General features: G+C 37.6%; 2 protein-coding genes across 2 annotated transcripts in view; both read right to left on the bottom strand.

Moving 5' to 3' along the window:
• Positions 1 to 23008, bottom strand: part of LOC105476659 (testis expressed 11) — a 325115-nt gene that overhangs the window by 207975 nt on the left and 94132 nt on the right. The window lies entirely within an intron of this gene.
• Positions 20524 to 20703, bottom strand: LOC112425730 (small integral membrane protein 30). Its single transcript, XM_024791220.1, has one exon. It carries the CDS (start codon positions 20701 to 20703, stop codon positions 20524 to 20526), a length of 180 nt encoding a protein of 59 aa, XP_024646988.1.

Here is a 23008-nt window from a genome sequence, read left to right as displayed (position 1 = left end):
ATGTATCCAGGAGCCAGTTTTTTGAAAAGATCAACAAAATTGATAGACCACTAGCAAGACTAATAAAGAAGAAAAGAGAAGAATCAAATAGATGCAATAAAAAATGATTAAGGGGATATCACCACCATTCCCGCAGAAATACAAACTACCATCAGAGAATACTATAAACACCTCTATGCAAATAAACTAGAAAATCTAGAAGAAATGGATAAATTCCTAGACACATACACCATCCCAAGACTAAACCAGGAAGAAGTTGAATCCATGAATAGACCAATAACAGGCTCTGAAATAAGGTGATAATAGCCTACCAACCAAAAAAAGTTCAGGACCGGACGGATTCACAACCAAATTCTACCAGAGGTACAAGGAGGAGCTGGTACCATTCCTTCTGAAATTATTCCAATCAAGAGAAAAAGAGGGAATCCTCCATAACTCATTTTATGAGGCCAACATCATCCTGATACCAAAGCCTGGCAGAGACACAACAAAAAAAGAGTACTTTATACCAATATCCCTGATGACCATCAATGCAAATATCCTCAATAAAATACTGGCAAACCAAATGCAGCAGCACATTAAAAAGCTTGTCCACCATGATCAAGTGGGCTTCATCCCTGGGATGCAAGGCTGGTTCAACATAAGCAAATCAATCAACGTAATCCAGCATATGAACAGAGCCAAAGATGAAAACCACATGATTATCTCAATAGATGCAGAAAAGGCCTTTGATAAAATTCAACAGCACTTCATGCTAAAAACCCTCAATAAATTACATATTGGTGGGACATATCTCAAAATAATAAGAGCTATTTATGACACACCCACAGCCAATATCATACTGAATGGGGAAAAACTGGAAGCATTCCCTTGTAAAACTGGGACAAGATAGGGATGCCCTCTCTCACCACTCCTATTCAACATAATGTTGGAAGTTCTAGCCAGGGCAATCAGGCAGGAGAAAGAAATAAAGGGTATTCCATTAGGAAAAGAGGAAGTCAAATTGTCTCTGCTTGCAGATGACATGATTGTATATTTAGAAAACCCCATCGTCGGCCGGGCGCGGTGGCTCAAGCCTGTAATCCCAGCACTTTGGGAGGCCGAGATGGGTGGATCATGAGGTCAGGAGATCGAGACCATACTGGCTAACACGGTGAAACCCCGTCTCTACTAAAAAATACAAAAAACTAGCCGAGCAAGGTGGCGGGTGCCTGTAGTTCCAGCTACTCGGGAGGCTGAGGCAGGAGAATGGCGTAAACCTGGGAGGTGGAGCTTGCAGTGAGCCGAGATCCGGCCACTGCACTCCAGCCTGGGTGACAGAGTGAGACTCCATCTCAAAAAAAAAAAAAAAGAAAACCCCATCGTCTCATCCCCAAATCTCCTTAAGCTGATAAACAACTTTGGCAAATTCTCAGGATACAAAATCAATGTGCAAAAATCACAAGCATACTTATACACCAATAACAGACCAACAGAGAGCCAAATCATGAGTGAACTCCCATTCACAATTGCTTCAAAGAGAATAAAATACCTGGGAATCCAAATTACAAGGGATGTGAAGGACCTCTTCAAGGAGAATTACAAATCACTGCTCAACGAAATAAAAGAGGACACAAACAAATGGAAGAACATTCCATGCTCATGGATAGGAATAATCAATATCACGAAAATGGCCATACTGCCCAAGGTAATTTATAGATTCATTGTCATCCCCATCAAGCTACCAATAACTTTCTTCACAGAATTGGAAAAAACTACTTTAAAGTTCATATGGAACAAAAAAAAGAGCCCGCATTGCCAAGACAATCTTAAGCCAAAAGAACAAAGCTGGAAGCTACCTGACTTCAAACTATACCACAAGGGTACAGTAACCAAAACAGCATGGTACTGGTACCAAAGCAGATATACAGACCAATGGAACAGAACAGAGGACTCAGAAATAATACCACACATCTACAACCATCTGATCTTTGACAAACCTGACAAAAGCAAGAAATGGAGAAAGGATTCCCTATTTAATAAATGGTGCTGGGAAAACTGGCTAATCATATGTAGAAAGCTGAAATTGGATCCCTTCCTTACACCTTATACAAAAATTAATTCAAGATGGATTAAAGACTTAAATGTTACACCTAAAACCATAAAAACCCTAGAAGAAAACCTAGGCAATACCATTCAGGACATAGGCATGGGCAAGGGCTTCATGTCTAAAACACCAAAAACAATGGCAACAAAAGCCAAAATTGACAAATGGGATCCAATTGAACTAAAGAGCTTCTGCACAGCAAAAGAAACTACCATCAGAGTAAACAGGCAACCTACAGAATGGGAGAAAATTTTTACAATCTACTCATCTGACAAAGGGCTAATATCCAGAATCTACAAAGAACTCAAACAAATTTACAAGAAAAAACCAAACAACCCCATCAAAAAGTGGGCAAAGGATATGAACAGACACTTCTCAAACGAAGACATTTATGCAGCCAACAGACACATGAAGAAATGCTCATCATCACTGGCCATCAGAGAAATGCAAATCAAAACCACAGTGAGATACCATCTCACACCAGTTAGAATGGTGATCATTAAAAAGTCAGGAAACAACAGGTGCTGGAGAGGATGTGGAGAAATAGGAACACTTCTACACTGTTGGTGGGGTTGTAAACTAGTTCAACCATTATGGAAAACAGTATGGCGATTCCTCAAGGATCTAGAACTAGAAATACCATTTGACCCAGCCATCCCATTACTGGGTATATACCTGAAGGATTATAAATCTTGCTGCTATAAATACACATGCACATGTATGTTTATTGTGGCACTATTCACAATAGCAAAGACTTGGAACCAACTCAAGTGTCCATCAATGACAGACTGGATTAAGAAAATGTGGCACATATACACCATGGAATACTATGCAGCCATAAAAAAGGATGAGTTCATGTCCTTTGTAAGGACATGGATGCAGCTGAAAACCATCATTCTCAGCAAACTATCACAAGGACAGAAAACCAAATACCACATGTTCTCACTCATAGGTGGGAATTGAGCAATGAGAACACTTGGACACAGGAAGGGGAACCTCACACACCAGGGCCTGTCGTGGGGTGGGGGGCTGGGGGAGGGATAGCATTAGGAGATATATCTAATGTAAATGACGAGTTAATGGGTGCAGCACACCAACATGGCACATGTATACATATGTAACAAACCTGCACATTGTGCACATGTACCCTAGAACTTAAATTATAATAAAAATTAGAAAGGAAATCAGTATATTGAAGAGATATCTGCACTCCTATGTTTATTGCAGCACTGCTCACAATAGCCAAGATTTGGAAACAACCTAAGTATCCATAGATAGATGAATGGATAAAGAAATGTGGTACATTTATACAGTGGAGTCTTATTTAGCCATAAAAAAGAATGAGATTCTGTCATTTGCAACAACGTAAATGAATCTGGAGATCATTATGTTAAGTGAAATAAGCCAGGCACAGAAAGACCAACATCACATGTTCTCACTTATCTGTGGGACCTAAAAATGGAAATAGTTGAACACATGGACACAGAGAGTAGAAGGATGGTTACCAGAGGCTGGAAAGGGTTTGGGGGGTGGTTTGGTGAAGGGAAGTGAGGATGATTAATGGTTATAAAAAATAATTAAAAAGAAGGAATAAAGCCTACTATTTGATAGCACAACAGGGTGAGTATAGTCAATAAGAACTTAACCGAGCATTTTAAAATAACTAAAATAGTATAATTGGATTGTTTGTAACACAAAGGATAAATGCTTGAAGGCATAGATAGCCCATTTTCCATGATGTGATTATTTCACATTGCATGCCTGAATTGAAACATCTCATGTATCCCATAAATACGTATACCTAATATGTACCCACAAAAATTAAAAATAAATAAAATATCTGGCCAAAATAATAATAATAGAACAACTAGGCAGAACATCAAAAAGTATATATAAGACTCGAAGAACACTATAAACCTACTAGACCTAATAGACATTGGTAGCGTACTCGAATTAGTCCATTTTTACACTGCCATAAAGAACTGTCTGAGACAGGGTGATTTATAAAGAAAAGAGGTTTAACTGACTCTCAGTTCCACATGACTGGGGAGGCCTCGGGAAACTTAAATTCATGGCAGAAATAGAAGCAGGCACATGTTACATGGCAGCAGGCGAGAGAGAGAGGGCAAAGGGGGAAGAGCCCCTGATAAAACCATCAGATCTCATGAGAACGAACTCACTATCATGAGAACATAATGGAGGAAACCGGCCCCATGATCCAATCACCGCCCACCAGGTCTCTCTCTTGACATGTGGGGATTACAATTCGAGATGAGAGTTGGGTGGAGACACAGAGCCAAACCATATCAACACTCCACCCAATAATAGCAGACTATAAATTCTTAATTACACATAGAACATTCTTCAGAATAGAACACATCCTAGGCCATAAAAGGCCATAGTAGTTCCTTGTCTACATTGAATTAAATTAGAAATCAAGAACAAAAAAGAAATGAAGAAATTACCAAATGTGAAAATTTAACAACACACATCTACATAACCAAATGGGTCAAAGAAAAAATTACAAAGGGAATTAGAAAATATCTTGAGATGAATAAAAAGGAAAACGCACACACCAAAATTTAGGAGGTACATCTAAGGCAATAGTCAAAGGAAAATTTATAGCTATAAACATCAATAATTTTTAAAAGATCTCAAATCAATACGCTAACCTTTCACCTTAGGAAAAGGGAAAAGGAAGAGCAAACTAAGCATAAATCAAGCACAGAGGGGGAAAATTACAAAGATTACAGTGGAAATAAATGAAATCGATCACTAAAAAATAATAGAGTAAAATCAACAAACCCAAAAGTTTATGCTTTCAATATATCAAAAAATGGGCACCTTTAGCAACATTGACCAAGAAAAGAAGAGAGAAGGCTCAAATTACTACAATCAGGAATAAAAGAAAGGACATCACTACTGACCTTTAGAGAAAAACTATTCCTAAAAGACTAGAGATCTATTGTTCCAACTATGTACCCTCAAACAAGTCTCAAGCTCTCTAAATTTATATGTCCTTATCTGTACAAAGATGAGTTAATCTAAACAAGACATTTTCAAACTTTTTCTAAGAAGGAGAATCATTTTTTCAAACAAAATCTTACAAGGACATATTATATAAAAAACTGATTAAAGCCTAACTTCTCTATTTGAAGCAACATGAGAATCTTAGAGAATTGTGGAAAAGACTCTTTTTTCTCTTAAAGGAGGTCCTGAGGCTCTTCTGGTAGAATCTAAGGACACCACAGAACATAATCTCTAAATTACTAATTAGGTGATCTGTAAGATTTCTTCCAGCTCTAAAGAGTTATCTATATTAAATTATTTTCTGTATTGAAATTGCCATTATACAATTCATTATATTTCCACTAGATGGTGCTAATACCTTGATTTCCATTAAAAATAAACCTTGTATATGCTGATTTTTAGTTAATAATTTTATCACCGTATATGTAAAGCTATCACCCTTAGCTTTTCAAATAACTACTATATTTCTTCTGTTATCCTCATTCCACGCCTGTGACACGCATAATATTGCACCTATTTTTCAGGTGAGGATATTGTGGTACATAGTAGTTAACTGAGTGATTCAAGGTCACAGTTTATCTTTAACAAATTTTCTGCTAGCTCTGAGACCTTCCCTTAGATCACACTGCCTAATAATGTCAGATTCTCAGGGCCCCAGGCTGACAAGAGAAGGGAAAATAAAGGAATGAACATTAAGTACATTAAAACTGGTACAAATGTCCTTTGGTCTTGTGTGATGGAACATCAATATTTGTACATGTAAATACACTTATAATTTCTTTATTTCCTTTATTTCTCAATATAAGACCTCTGGTGATATATATTCCTACCTAAATATAGTAAAGGCAAAACAATAATAGATAAACATATCCCCTATTTAAATACTATCCTTAGGGTAAATATAATAGTTCTTTTAAATGCAGTATAGAAATTACATAATCTAGGTTTACTAAACCTAAGCACTATGAATTTAGAAAGCAACAGTATATTTTTTGCTGGGTTTTTCTTTTAATTCAAAGAGGTATACAATAAGTTTTATACAGGCAGAAAAGAGACAGAGTTCCCTCCGAACTCAGAGATACTCCATCAAGAAAAAAAACTATTCCTGACCAACAGAAAGCAACCTACATTACTTACCAACAGAGACAGGTTTCAGATTAGTATTTAGAGAATTTTAAATGGTGCTGGAAAAGGATCTCAAAAATTTACTCCTCCCTAACATACTGCCTACACAATCGTTTATTAACATCCCCCAAATCTAGCAACAATAAATTTATGGTCTTTTTTTTTTAAAAAAAAGATAATATACACTATAACCATAGAAGAAGGATGATGAAAAAACTATGATCTGTTTGTATCCCTATTGGGAGAAAAGCAGCACAGAGCTCCCTTTCTCTGCATTGAGAAATACTCTCATCTTTGTTAACCTACAAAGAACTCTCTTCTTCAAGAATTTATAAGCATAAGGACCTAGTCTCTGATCTGTAAGTCAAAGAAGTAATGTCATTAAATCTCATTTATTATGGCAAATGTTATATTATTTTTTACAGAACATCTTCAGGGTTTTATCCAGCTCTCTTGGATGCTATCCAATTCAAATGTCTTCTGTTATTTTACCAATTTATCTCATTGTCTCTAATATAACAGGAGATCACCAATTACAAATTTTCCTGTGTATACTCTTTGGCTTTACTTCAGTCTATTAATCTTTTTTAACTGCAATCTATTTTGAAAACAAATTTAAAAAAAAAACTCCTTAAATCTTCCAAATGCATTTCTTTTTTTTTTAATAAAAAAAAATTGTGTTTACTTAGAAGCATTCAGAATGTCAACAAAACAGCTGCAACTTTTTTTTTTTTGGCAATTACAGAGTGATATTCAGTTAACAGAACAACAATTATTTCATATAAGCTGCATCAGAGACAACTGAAGATGAAAAACCTACCATCCCCATATATAACTAATTTGTGCTGTGCACCAACAAGAACCTGCTTTAAATTTCCATGTCAATTTACAACCCCCATAATGTACCAGGCAAGGTTAGTGGCTATTTAAAATACCACCAGGACAGGGCTATCTAAAGACACATTTGGTAGTGTGTTAACTATACAAAAAAAAGACACTGTACAGTTTAAAAACAAATCTTACACAGCCTTACATTTCAATTTTTTTCTTTAAAAGGAGTGAGTTGTGCACAGGGGGGTTAAATGCTTTATAGACAAGAAGAAAAACTGCGCTAGAACCAACTTATTCATCATCATCATCATCTTCTTCATCTTCCTCCTCCTCCTCATCCTCTTCATCTTCCTCATCTTCCTCCTCTTCCTTCTTTTTCTTGCTTTTTTCAGCCTTGACAACTCCCTATTTTGCTGCATCAGGCTTTCCTTTAGCTCGATATGCAGCAATATCCTTTTCGTATTTTTCAGCCATAAAAAGAATAAGATCCATGCCTGTAATCCTAGCACTTTGGGAGGCTGAGGTGGGTGGATTGTTTGTGTCCAGGAGTTCGAGACCAACCTGGGCAACATGGTGAAACGCTGTCTCTACTAAAAATAGAAAAATTTAGCCAGGCGTGGTGGTGCACGCCTGTGGTCCCAGCTACTCGGGAGGCTGAGATGGGAGAATTACCTGAGCCCGGGAAGTCGAGGCTGCAGTGAGCCAAGATTACATCACTGTACTCCAGCCTGAGCAACCAGAGTGAGACCTTGTCTTGGGAAAAAAAAAAAAAGAAGAAGAAGAATGAGATACAGTCATTTGCAATAACATGGATGGAACTGGAGGTCATTATGTTAAGTGAAGCCAGGCGTAGAAAGACAAATATCATATGTTCTCACTCATATGCGGGAGCTAAAAATGTTGATCTCATGGAGGTAGAAAATAGAATGATAATACCAGAATCTGGGAAAGGTGTGTGGGTGGGAGAGGAGAGATAAGGGGAGGCTAGTTAATGGTTACAAATATATAGTTGGAAGGAATAAGTTCTAATGTTCAATAGCAGAGTTGGGCAACAATCTCAGATAGCTAGAAGACTTGAAATGTTTCCCACATACAGAAATGATAAATACTCAAGGTGATGGATACCCCAAATATCCTGACTTTAGCATTACACATTCTATGTATGTAACAAACACATACATGGACCTCATACACATGTAAAATGTTATATTCTTTTATTTATTTATTTATCTATTTATTTATTTATTTTGTAGAAAGGAGGTTTTGCCATGTTGCCCAGGCTGGTCTTGAACTCCTGGGCTGAGGCATTCTACCTACCTCAGTCTCCCAAAGTGCTGGGATTACAGCCAGGAGCCACCATGCCCAGCTTATGTTCAATTTGTTTAAAATTCAAAGAAAAAAGTATTTAAAATAACTACAGTTACATTAACTTGTTCATTAATACAAAATATAGTATGATGTAAACTGTGACATCAAAAAACAAAATGTAGCGGAGAAGGAATAAAATGCGGAACTTTTATGTGATCAGAATTAAGTTTTTATCAGCTTAAAATAAACTGGTGGCCAGGCACAGTGGCTCATGCCTGTAATCCCAGCACTTTGGGAGGCCGAGGCGGGCAGACCACCTGAGGTCAGGAGTTCGAGACCAGCCTGACCAACATGGAGAAGTCCCCGTCTCTAATAAATATACAAAATTAGCTGGGCATGGTGGTGCAAGCCTGTAATCCCAGCTACTCAGGAGGCTGAGGCAGAAGAATCGCTTGAACCCGGGAGGTGGATGTTGCGGTGAGCTGAGATCGCGCCATTGCACTCCAGCCTTGGCAACAAGAGCGAAACTCCATCTCAAAAAATAACAACAATAATAAATAAAAATAAATAAACTAGTATAAGATGTCTTACATAACTGTCATGGCAACCACAGGCAAAATATTATAGCTGATACACAAAAAATAAAGAAGAAGGAATCAAACCATACCACTATAAAAAAAAATCAAGTCACAAAGAAGAAGCAAGAAGGGAAGAGCAAAGAAAACTATAAAACATTCAGGAAACAACTAATAAAACAACAATAGTTAAATCCTTACTTATCAATAATTAATTTAACTGTAATGGATTAATTTCTCCAACCAAAAGACACAAACTGGCTGAATGGATAAAACAACAAATCTATTTCCTTTCTACAAGATACTCACTTTAGCTTTAAGGACACACATAGGCTGAAAGTGAAGGGATGGAAAAATAGTAACCAAAGAGAGCAGGATTGGGTATACTTATATCAGAAAAAAATAGACTTTATGTCAAAAACTGTCACCAGAGACAAAGAAGGGCATTATATAATGATAAAGGAGTCAATTCATCAAGAGGATATAACAGTTGTAAATATATAACTACTTAACATCACCTAAAATATAAACCAAATAGTAACATGACTGAAGTGAGAAATAAACAGCAATACAACAATAGTAGGAGACTTCAGTACCCCACTTTGAAAACAGAATAGATCTATGAAAAAGAAAATCAGTAAGTACTAAAGGTCTGAATATTTGTGTTCCCCCACAATTCCTATGTTGAAATCCTAACCACAAAGATGATAGTATTAGAAAGTGGGGCTTTAAAAAACAAACAAACAAACAAACAAACAAACAAAAACAGGGCCTCACTCTGTTACCCAAGCTGGAGTACACTGGCACTATCATAGTTCACTGCAGCCTCAACCTCCCAGATGCAAGCAATCCTCCCATCTCAGCCTCCCAAGGAGCTGGAACTACAGATGCAGGCTACCAGACCAGGCTATGTTTTTTGTTGTTGCTGTTTTTTTTTTTTTTTTTCTGGTAGAGACAGGGTCTTGCTACGATGCCTAGGCTGGTCTCAAACTCCTGGGCTCAAGCAACCCTCCAGCCTCAGCCTCCCAAAAGTACTGGGATTACAGGTGTGCACCACCACACCTGGCCAGAAGGTGGGGCTTTTGAGAGCTAATTAAGTCATGGGTGTGGAGCCCTCACGAATGGAATTAGTGCCTTCATAGAAGAGGCTCAAGAGAAACCCCTATACTTTTTGGCCATTTGGGATTACTGTGAAAAGACACTTGTCTAGGACATGGGCCCTCATCAGACACCAAATCTGACAGTACCTATATCTTCAACTTTCCATTCTCCAGAACTGTAAACAATAAATATCTGTTGTTTACATGCTACATAGTTTATAGTATTTTGTTACAGTATATATAACTGGTTGGCCTAAATGGTCTAGGACAATAATGAAGAAATGCAATTAAACCACACTATAGGCCAAATGAACCCAACAGAAATATATATAGCATTCCATCCAACGGGAGTAGAATGCACATTCTTCTCAAGCACACACACAACATTCTCCAGGATAGAGCATATGATAGGGCATAAAACAAGCCTTAGCAAATTTTTTAAAAACTAAAATCATATCAAGTATCTTTTCTGACCAAAATGGTATGAAACTAGCAATCAATAACAGGAAGAATTTTGGAAAAATCATAAATACATGGAAATTAAACATCATGCTCATGAACAATCAATAGGTCAATGAATAAATTAAAAGGGAAATTTAAAAGCATCTAGAGGCGGTTCATGCCTGCAATCTCATCATTTTGGGAGGCCCAGGCAGGAGGCTTTCTTGAGATCAGGCTAGGAAACATGGCAAGAACCTGTCACTACAAATATATATACGTGTGTGTGTGTGTGTGTGTGTGTGTGTGTGTGTGTATATGTATATATATGTACAAATTTTAAAAATTAAAAAAATATTTTTAAGTATCTTGAGACAAATGAAAATAAAAACAATCCATACCAAAACTAATAGGAAGCTGGGCATAGTGGCTCATGCCTGTAATCCCAGCACTTTGGGAGGTCGAGGTGGGTAGATCACAAGGTCAGGAGTTCAAGACCAACCTGGCCAAGATGGTGAAACTCCATCCCTACTAAAAATACAAAAATTAGCCAGGAGTGGTGGTGGGGACCTGTAATCCCAGCTACTCAGGAGGCTGAGGGAGGAGAATTGCTTGAACCCAATAGGCAAAGGCTGCAGTGAGCCAAGATCATGCCACTGCACTCCAGCCTGGGCAACAGAGAAAGACCCCGTCTCAAACCAAAAAAAAAAAAAAAAAAGTTTACAGCAATAAATGCCTACATCAAAAAAGACATATCTCAAATAAGCAACGTTGCTCCTCAAGGAACGAGAATAAGAACAAAGCCCAAAGTTAACAGATAGAAAAAAAATAAAGATCAGAGCAGAAATGAATAAAATAGAGGCCAAAAAATTACAAAAGATCAATGAAACTAAAAGTTGGTTTTCTAAAAGGATAAAATTGACAAGCATTTAGCTAAACTAAGAAATAGAGAGTAATCAAATAAAATCAGAAATGAGAGAGGAGACATTACAACTGATATCAAGAATAAAGAATTGTAAGAGACTGCTATGAACAATTATACATCAACAAACTAGATAACCTAGAAGAAATGGATAAATTCCTAGATATATAAACATATCAAGATTGACTCACGAAGAAACAGAAAATCTGAACAAATAATGATTAAAAACTAAATCCAGTAATAAAATGTCTCATTCAAAGAAAAGCCGAGGACCTGATGGTTTCACTGCTGAATTTCTAAAACATTTTTTTAAAAACTAATTATAAGACACGTATTAAAAATATTTGGTCAGGCACGGTGACTCATGCCTGTAATCCCAGCACTTTGAAAGGCCAAGGCAGGCAGATCACCTGAGGTCAGGAATTTGAGACCAGCAACCAGCCTGGCCAACATGGCAAAAGCCTGTCTCTACTAAAAATACAAAAACTAGCCAGGCATGGTGACACATGCCTATAATCCCAGCTACTTGGGAGGCTGAGGCAGGAGCATCACTTGAACCTGGGAGGCAAAGGTTGCAGTGAGCCGAGATCATTCCACTGCACTCCAGCCTGGGAGACAGAGCAAGACTCCATCACACACACACACACACACACACACACACACACACACACACACACACAAAAGACAAGACAAGAAAAACATTTATAAAATAATGAATACCGGGTTTTCCATTCCAAGATGGCTGAATAGGAAGAGCTCTGCTCTGCAGCTCCCAGGTTGACTGATGCAGAAGATGGGTGATTTCTGCACTTCCAACTGAGGTACCTGGCTCATCTCACTGGGACTGGTTGGATAGTGGGTGCAGCCCACAGAGGGAGAACCAAAGCAGGACGGGGCATTGCCTCACCAGGGAAGCACAAGGGGTGTGAGGAATTCCCTTTCCTAGCCAAGGGAAGCTATGACAGTCTGTACCTGGAGGAACGGTACACTGCTGCCCAAATACTGTGCCTTTCCCACAGTCTTCACAACTGGCAGACCAGGAAATTCCCTCTCGTGCCTGGCTCCCCCACAAAGGGAAGCCCATCAGACTAACAGTGGATCTCTCAGCAGAAACCCTATAAGCCAGAAGAGAGTGGCAGCCAATATTCAACATTCTTAAGAAAAGAATTTTCAACCCAGAATTTCATATCCAGCCAAACTAAGCTTCATAAGTGAAGGAGAAATAAAATCCTTTACAGACAAGCAAATGCTGAGACATTTTGTCACCACCAGGCCTGCCTTACAAGAGCTCCTAAAGGAAGCACTAAACGTGGAAAGGAACGACTGGTACCAGCCACTGCAAAAACCTGCCAAATTGTAAAGACCATCAATGCTAGGAAGAAACTACATCAATTAACGGGCAAAATAACCAGCTAACATCATAATGACAAGATCAAATTCACACATAACAATATTAACCTTAAATGTAAATGGGCTAAATGCCCCAATTAAAAGACACAGACTGGCAAATTGGATAAAGAGTCAAGACCCATCAGTGTGCTGTATTCAGGAGACCCATCTTACGTGCAGAGACACACGTAGGCTCAAAATTTAAAAATAAAGGAAGATCTACCAAGCAAATGGAAAGCAAAAAAAGCAGTGTTTGCAATCCTAGTCTCTGATAAAACACACTTTAAACCAATAAAGATCAAAAGAGACAAGGCCATTACATAATGGTAAGGGGATCAATTCAACAAGAAGAACTAATTATCCTAAATATATATGCAACCAATACAGGAGCACCCAGATTCATAAAGCAGGTCCTTAGAGACCTACAAAGAGACTTAGACTCCCACACAATAATAATGGGAGACTTTAACACCCCACCGTCAATATTAGACAGATCAATGACACAGAAGGTTAACAAGGATATCTAGGACTTGAACTCAGCTCTGGACCAATCGGACCTAATAGACGTCTACAGAGCTCTCCACCCCAAATCAACAGAATATACATTCTTCTCAGCACCACATCACACTTATTCTAAAATTGACCACATAATTGGAAGTAAAACACTCCTCAGCAAAAGCAAAAGCAAAGAAATCACAACAGTCTCTCAGAACACAGTGCAACCAAATTAGAACTCAGGATTAAGAAACTCACTCAAAACACACAACTACATGAAAACTGAACAACCTGCTCCTGAATGACTACTGGGTACATAACAAAATGAAGGCAGAAATAAAGATGTTCTTTGAAACCAATGAGAACAAAGACACATGTACCAGAATCTCTGGGACACATTTAAAGCAGTGTGTAGAGGGAAATTTATAGCACTAAATGCCCACAAGAGGAAGCAGGAGAGATCTAAAATTGACACCATAACATCACAATTAAAAGAACTAGAGAAGCAAGAGCAAACCTGAAAGGCAGTCTAGGCCACAAGGCAAGTCCTTGTGGGTTTGGAGTCAATAAACTTAGGGGGCATGTGAGACCCAGTCTGGGTGGCCAAGGGAGTGCCTACCCTGCCCCTCCCCCAAGCCCAGGCAGCACAGCTTGCAGCTCCAAGAGACCCCCTTCCTTCTGCTAGAGGAGAGGAAAGGGAAGAGTAAAGAGGGCTTGGTCTTGCAATGGTAGGATAGGACACCAGGAAGAGTCATGAGACACCCATTCCAGGCCCTAGCTACTGGATGACATTTTTAGACACACCCAGGGCCAGAAGGGAATCTGCTGCTTTGAAAGGAAAGACCAGATCCTGAAAGGATTCATCACCCATTGGCTAGAAAGCCAACAGATTTTGAATAATCAGCAGTGATAGGTAGTGCATACCATAGGTGGGCTTTGGTGAGAATCTGAAACATGCTGGCTTCAGGTGTGAACCAACACATTCCCAGCTATGGTGGCTATGTGGAGAGTCTCCTTCTGCTTGACAAAAGAAAATGGGAGATGAAAGGGGACTTTATCTTGCAGCTTAGGTACCAGGTGAGCCACAGTAGGGTACAGCACCAAGCAGTCTCTTGGGTCCCCAATTCCAGACCTTGACTCTAGGATGGCATTTCTGGACCTATCCTGGACCAGAGAGAAGTGCACTGCCTTGCAAGATGAGTCCCAGACCCAGCACCATTCGCTGTAAACTGACTGAAGAGCCCTTAGGCCTTCAGTGAACATCAGTGGAGCCTGGCAGTACTCCCCATGGGCCTGTGACAGTGGTGGCCATAGGAAGATATTCCTCTGCTTGTGGAAAGAGGAGGGAAGAGTAGGAAAAAACTTTGTTTTGTGGCTTGGGTACCAGCTCAACCACAGTAAAAAGGAGCACCAGGTAGCTTCCTAAGGATTCTGACTCCAGGCCCTTGTTCCTGGCCAACATCTCTGCACCTGCCAGGAGCCAGGGGGAACTTGCTTCCCTGAATTGAAGGACGCAAGCCTGGCAAGCTTCATCACCTCACCTGCTATTGTAGAGCCCTCGTTCATTAAGTAAACATAGGTGGTATCCAGGTAGCAGATTACAGCAGGCCTTGGGTGAGACCCAGTGCTACACTGGCTTCAGGTCAGACACAGCACAGTCCCAGGGGTAGTGGCCACAGGGGTGCTTGTATCACTCCTCCCCTAGCTCCAGACAGCTCAATACAGAAAGACAGACTCCATTTGCTAGAGAGAAAGCAAGGGAAGAGAACAAAGAGTCTCTGCTTGGTAATCCAGAGAATTTTTCTGGGCCCCATCCAACACCACCAAGATGAGACCTCTAAAACTCTGCAAGAGTCACAGTGTTACTGGGCTTGAGGTGCCTCCTAAGGCAGATACAGCTGCTGTGACCAAAAACAGTACACAACATGCAAATGCCTTCGAATATTAAAAAGCTTTCCCAATAATGATGGGTACCAATAAGCCCAGACTACGAAGACTACAGTAAATACCTAACTCTTCACTGCCCAGACACCAACAAACATCCACAAGCCTCAAGATCATCCAGGAAAACACGCTCTTACCAAATGAACTAAGTAAGGCACCAGGGAACAATCCCAGAGTGACAGAGATATGTGACCTTTCAGGCAGAGAATTCAAATTAGCCGTTTTGAGGAAACTCAAAAAAATTCAAGATAACACAGAGAAGGAATTCAGACTCCTCTCAGATATATCTAACAAAGTGATTGAAATAATTACAAAGAATCAAGCAGAAATTCTGGAATAGAAAAATGCAACTGATATACTGATATCAGAGTATCTTAATAGCACAACTGAACAAGTAGATGAAATAAGTAGTGACCTTGAAGACAGGCTATTGAAAATACAAGTCAGGGGAGACAAAAGAAAAAAGAATGAAGCACTCCTACAAGATCTAGAAAATAGCCTCATAAAGGGCAAATATAAGAGGAGGTAGAGAAAGGTATAGTGGTAGATAGTTTATTCAAAGGAATAATAACAGAGAACTTCCCAAACCTAGAGAGGTATCAATATTCAAGCAACAGATTATAGAACACCAGGCAGATTTAAGCCAAAGAAGACTACCTCGTGGCATCAGCCTTGGAAAATAATTTATGACTAAGTCCTCAGCAAAAGCAATTGCAACGAAACCAAAAATTGACAAACTGCTGCACAGCGAAAGAAACTATCAACAAAGTAAGTAAACAGACAACCTACAGAATGGGAGAAAATACTTGCAAGCTATGCATCCAACAAAGGTCTAATACCCAGAATCTTTAAGGAATTTAAATAATTCAACAAGCAAAATATAACCCCGTTAAAAAGTGGGGGTTAAAAAGACTTGAATAGACAATTCTCAAGAGAAGACATACAAGTCGTCAACAAACATGTGAAAAAATGCTCAACATCACTAATCATCAGAGAAATGCAAATCAAAACCACAATGAGATACCATCTCACACCAGTCAAAGTGGCTTTTATTAAAAAGTCAAAGAATAACAGGTGTTGGCTGGGCTGCAGAGAAAAGGGAATTCTTTTACACTGTTGGTGGGGATGTAAATTAGTTCAGCCACTGTGGAAAGCAGTTTGGAGATTTCTCAAAGAACTTAAAACAGAACTACTATTTGATCCCACAATTTCATTACTGGGGATATAGCCAAAAGAAAACAAATCGTTGTATCAAAACGACACATGCACCTGTATGTTCATTGCAGCACTATTCACAATAGTAAAGACATGGAACCAACCTCAGTGCCCATCAGTGGTGGAATGCATAAAGAAAATATGGTACATATACACCATGAAATACTATGTAGCCATAAAAAAAGAATGAAATCATGTCCTATGCAGCAACGTGGATATAGCTGGAGGCCTTAAGTTAACAAACACAGAAACATAAAATAGTGATAAGGAGATTGAATCAGTAATCAAAAATCTCACAACCAAGGAAAACACAGGGCCAAATGACTTCACTGGTGAATTCTACCAAATATTTAAGAAAAAATTAATGCCAATCCTTCTCAAACTCTTCTCTAAAAATGAAGAGAAAAGAACCTATCCACACTCATTCTATAAGGTCAGCATTACCCTGATATCAAAGCCAGACAAAGACACTACAAAAAAATTATCCCTGATGAACACAGATGAAAAATTCCTTAACAAAATACTAGCAAACCAAATTACACAGCACATTAAAATCATCATATACCATGATCAACTAGGATTTATTCCTGAGATACGAGGGTGGGGGTGGTTCAGCATATAAAAATCAATACATGTGATACACCACTTTAACGGAATAGAGGATAAAAATCATATGGACATTTTGATAGACAGAGAAAAAATTTTTTTACAAAATTCATCCTTTCAAGATAAAAAAAAAATTTCAACCAATTAGGAATAGAAGGAATGTACCTCAACATAATAAAAGTCATGCAACAAGTCCTCAGCTAACATCATACTAGATGGTAAAAAGGTTAAAACATTTCCTCTAACATAGGAAAAACGCAAAGCAAAGATGCCCACTCTCACCACTTCTATTCAACATTGTACTAGAAGTCTTAGCCAGAGCAATTAGGCAAAATGAGGGGGGAAAAAAGGCATTCAAATTTGAAAGGAAGAAGTAAAATTGTTTGCAGATGACATAATCTTGTATTAGAAAACCCTAAAAGGCTACCAAAAAACTGTTAGAACTAATAAATTCAATAAAGTTACAAAACAAAATCAACATAAAAATCAGTTTTTATATGCAAGCAATGAACTATATACAAAAATTAAGAAAACAATCCCATTTATAATAGTGTCAAAAATAAATAAAATACTTCTGAATAAATTTAACCAAGGAGGTGAAAGACTTGCACATTGAAAACTATAAAACGCTGAAGAAATTGAAGAAAACACAAATAAAGGGACAGATATCGTGTGTTCATAGATTGGAAGACTTAATATTTTTAAATGTCCATACTACCTAAAGCACTCTACAGATTCAGTCCTATCACTATCAACATGGCAATGGCATTTTCACAGAAGTAGAAAAAATAATACTCAAATTTATATGGAATCACAAAAGACCTAAATAGCCAAAGCAATCCTGAGCAAAAAGAACAAAGTTGGAGCCATCATATTTTCTGATTTCGAAATACACTAGACATCTAATAGTCATCAAAACAGCACAGTATGGACATTTTTAAAAGACATATAGACCAATGGAACAGAATAGAATATCTAGAACAAAATCCACATATTTACGGGCAACTGATGATCAACAAAGTTGCCAAGAACATACAATGGGGAAAAGAGAGCTTTTCCAATAAATGGTGTTGGATATTCACATACAGAAGAATAAAATTGGAACCTTATCTCCCATCATATGCAAAAAATCAATTCAAAACGGATTACAGACTTAAATGTAAGACCAGAAACTGCAAAATTACTAGAAGAAAACAGGGGGAAAGCTTCTTGATATTGTATGGGAAATGATTTTTTAGATATGACCCCCAAAGTACAGACAACAAAAGCAAAAATAGACAAAAGGAATTACATCTAACTAAATACCATGTACAACTGCAAAGGAAACAATTAACAGAGTGAAGAGACAACCCGTGGAATCTGTGGAATTGCAGAATATTATGAGACTTCAAAAAACTTTTGGAAAAATTGAATTAAAAGATTAAAATATAAATTTTATTTATCAACATAAGCTCCATCAAGTTTAAGATACCTTTGTGATACTAGCCATTTAGTTCATCCATAAAGAACTGAGGAATTTAGCCATGTCGATGCAATCTTTTTCACATTTCACATTAACTGAGGAAAAATGGGTGCCTTTTATAGATTTTTTTAAGATTAGGAAACAAAAAGAAATCAGAAGGAGCCAAATCATGTCTGTAAGGTGGATGCCTAATAATTTCCCATTGAAATTCACAAGATTACTTTTGTTTGATGAGAGGTATGAGCAGGAACATTGTTGTGGTGGAGAAGGACACTGGTGAAGCCTTTCAGGCGTTTTCCTCCTAAAATTTTGGCTTTCTGAAAACACTCTCGTAATAAGCAGACATTATCATTCTTTGGCCCTCCAGAAAAATCAAGCAAAATGCCTTGAGCATCCCAAAAAACTGTTGCTATGATCTTTACTTTTGACAGAGCTGCTTTTGCTTTGACTAGACCACTTCCACTTCTTGGTAGCCATTGCTTTTGTTGTAATTTCTCTTTGGGATCATACTGGTAAAGCCATGTTTGTCTCGTGTTACAATTCTTTGAAGAAATGCTTCAGGATTTTGATCCCACTTGTTTAAAATTTCCAATGAAAGCTCTGCTCTTATCTGCCACTGATCTGGGCACAATGGTTTTGGCACCCATTGAGTTTGCTCCACTTCAGTTTTTCAGTCAGATTTGTATAAGCAGAACAAATTGAGATGTCTATGGTGTTGGCTATTATTTGTACTATTAATCATCACTCCTCTTCAATTAGGGCACGAACGATTAATTTTTTCCTCACAAATTGTTGTGTACAGCCTGCTGCTGCAGGTTTCATCTTCAACATCATTTCGTCCCTTTTTTTTAAACAACATAATGAGTTTATATTTAATATAGTACTTCTCACCATGGGAATGTTAATTAATTAATATAAAGTTTTTTAACATTAAATATTTTCTCCATTTCAATGTCAATATAAAGTGATTTTTTAAAGCAAACCAAGTATCACATGTTCTCACTTGTAAGTGGGAGCTAAAATGATGCGAACTCATGAACACAGAGAACAATAGATACTGGGGTCTACTTGAGGGTGGAGGGTGGGAGCAGGAAGAGGAGTAAAAAATATAACTATTGGGTACTGGGCTTAATACCTTGGTGAAGAAATAATCTGTACAGTAAACTCCCATGACATGAGTTTACCTATGTAACAAACCTTCACATGTACCCCAAACCTAAAATAAAAGTTTAAAACGATAAATATAAAAATAAGGGATTTTTTTACATTAACTCTTTTCTCCACTTCAATGTGAGATACAATGAATGCATTTTTCTAAATGTTTTTTCTCCAGAGATAAAAGCATCTATGTTTGGCTATTTGACATCTAAATAGAATATTAACTTGGTCAATAACAAAAGTCTAATGAAAATATGGAGAAAGGACTCCTCAATGATTCCGGAGGCAGTGACTGTAACTGGATAGTGGTGATTTCTTAGGATTCTGGGCAAGAACTTCCTTCTTCCTATTTCATGTGATTTTTTTTTTTTTTTTTTTTTTTTTTTTTTTTTGGAGACAGGATCTTACTCTGTCACCAAGGCTGTACTGCAGTGGTGTGACCATGACTCACTGCAGCCTCAACGTCCTGGGTTCAAGTGATCCTCCCACCTCAGCCTTTCAGGTAGCTGGGACTACAGGCGCATGCCACCATGCCCAGCTTAGATAATTCTAAAACTATGAAATATTACTTATGTAAATGTCGGCCACCTTACTTCTTGAATCCCCTTTCTAACCAGCAAATACAAATTATAGGCTGCATTTTTCAGTGCATTATTTATTATAAGGAAAACATTTTTTCTTATACATAGCAATTTGTTCTCATTTTATGGAACACAACTAAGAATGTGGAACTCCCCTATTTACTGTTTCTTGGAAACTTTTAAACACCAAAGGTCAAGTTTAGCTTCACTAGTACAAAGGTTTTCAGGGCAAAGTTTGATTTGGGATGCCCTTCAAAGTCATATCTGTCCATTTCTCTTTTGTGCACATGACCCCAAGCAGGCACAAATGCCTGTAATGCTGAGAACCACACCTAACAAGACAGGAATTGCATCTCTGGCTTCTACTGCTTCGACAACAGGCAGCAACAAAAGCAGTAAAATGAGGACTAAGAGCCACCGTGTTGAAACAGAAGTCATGATGGTGGAATGTTGATGGCTGAATCTTGATGGCTGAAGTTTCCAAAGAAATAGTATATATATAATTCTATCTGACTGGAAATGTTCCCTTCCTGGAGCTCTGCATGCTGAGGCTAAGGGGTTCCACATGACACTGCCTTCCAGGAAACAGCCATTACAGGAATGTCATTCCGTCTTAAAAGGAGTTATCCATTTGAAAATTGCTGATTTCTTTGGGGCATTGTCTCCATTAACACTCTCTCTTTTCTTTTTCTTTCTTTTTCTTTCCTTTCTTTCTTTCTTTCTTTCTTTCTTTCTTTCTTTCTTTCTTTCTTTCTTTCTTTCTTATCTCTTTCTTTCTTACAAGGAGATCTAATGTATAGCTTGGTAACTATAGTTCATAATACTGCATTGTATACTTGAAATTTGCTGAGAGTAGATATTAAATATTCTCACCACACACACACACACAAAAAGGCAACTCAGACAACTGGACCTCAGAGTAATCTAACAGTTGCTAAGGGAAGTTGTACTCTAGAGAAGTATTCCAGCTCATAAAGGAAAAGTAAAATGACACAATTAGAATACTATTATTTTAAAAACACTGATGAAATAAAGAATCCAGGCAATGATCACTGATGGCTGCTAATATCACAAAAGGCAAAACAACTAATATACAAGACCCCTGATGGACGTACACCATACCACCTGTGAAAAACTTCTGCCAAAAAACTGGTAAGAGCCTTTAGAATCTTAATTACTAATTTATAGGAAATACAGAGAACACAGAAAAAATAAACATGTTAAGGAACAGGGACACAAACAGCAAAATTCAAAATGCAGGAAACTACCTGACTTCTTTAACAAATACATTGCAAGGAAAAAAAGGAAAAAACCTACGGATTAAAGTAGACATAAGAGACACCTTAATCAGTCACAGTACATAGGCCTTGACAAATCAATTGTATAAGATTTTATGAGACAATCAGTGAAATCTGAACAATGTGTGTTTGAAGATTACTAATAAAATTCTGTTATAAAGGCATGTGAGGAAAAAATGGTAACTATGTGAGGTGATGGATATAATAATTAACTCTATCGTAGTAATCATTCCACAGTGTACATATATATATATAAACATCACAGTGTACACTATTAAATACATACATTTTAATTTGTCAATTATATCTCAATGAAGCTTGAGGGGAAAAGAAAGTAGTAGGAGGTCTTCTTACAGCAAAAGGAAAACAGTAAACTTCTCAAGTGTTTATCAGCTGCAGAAATGTCTGATATTGCTATAGGTCAGCAGTGCCAAGCAATACAGTTAAATGACAGAAGTAAAGCTACTAGAGATAAATTAAAAATCACCCAGAATTAGGAATATGACTAACGTTTGGAAAGTAGAGCATTTTTCTCCCAGGGGAAAAAATCTGCAAAGTCTTTGTGGTCAATAAATGTAACCCCAAAGCCTTTTGAGTTGAACTTATTTGTATTAATATGCAATTCTTCTTTGTAGAACACTAATTTGTTACAGTGAAATTTCTGTATACCTTTTCTGAAAAGCCAAGTTCAGCATAATATATGTCCTAATCATTAGACAGGACTTTAAGAGCTAAACACAATTTAAATTCCACCAGAACAATGGAGACCACTAACAAGTTGTCTAGATTGTGAGGGAAATTTCTGTATCAACAGTCTCTTCTCATCTACTTAGCCCTGCCTTCTGCCAGGAGCAGACATAGGAGCTCAATACTGCAAGATTTACAAAAGAGGAGGAGAAGGAGGAAAAATGGTATTTTATTAAACAAACAACAACAACAACAACAAACTCTTAAACATATTATTTCCAAACCTTGCATTCGGATTTCAAAAATCTGAAATATTATATTTTATAAAGGTCTAAGAGAATTTGTCATTTAATACATTGAGGCAAATACGTTGACAATTCACAGTAAAGTAAGCTGAAGGAATTTCAATTTTATTCATAATTATAGCAGCTTTCTCTTAACTGTGGTATCTCTAAGGGAACACGATCAAAAGAGTGTGGCAGAAAGCAAGGAGAGCAGCAGCTATTTATGAACTTTTCTTAACAAAAGAAAAGGCAGGAGGGTGATAAAAACGCAGAAAGGTCCTGCACTGAGATGCTAACAAAAATCAAGGGAAATAAATGAGCGTTTTAAAAAATACCCACTATCACTCTTTACATTTAGTATTGTTCTAGGCTTCAATTTCAACAAAATTCTAATATACTACAGCATTTTTATATATTATCATTTGTGAAAAATGAAGTTTTTACTTTTAGACTGAATGGGTACTTCCAAATTAT

This window comes from Macaca nemestrina, chromosome X, assembly GCF_043159975.1.
Source record: "Macaca nemestrina isolate mMacNem1 chromosome X, mMacNem.hap1, whole genome shotgun sequence".
Classification (NCBI taxonomy): domain Eukaryota; kingdom Metazoa; phylum Chordata; class Mammalia; order Primates; family Cercopithecidae; genus Macaca; species Macaca nemestrina.
This window is presented reverse-complemented; position numbering and strand designations above follow the sequence as displayed.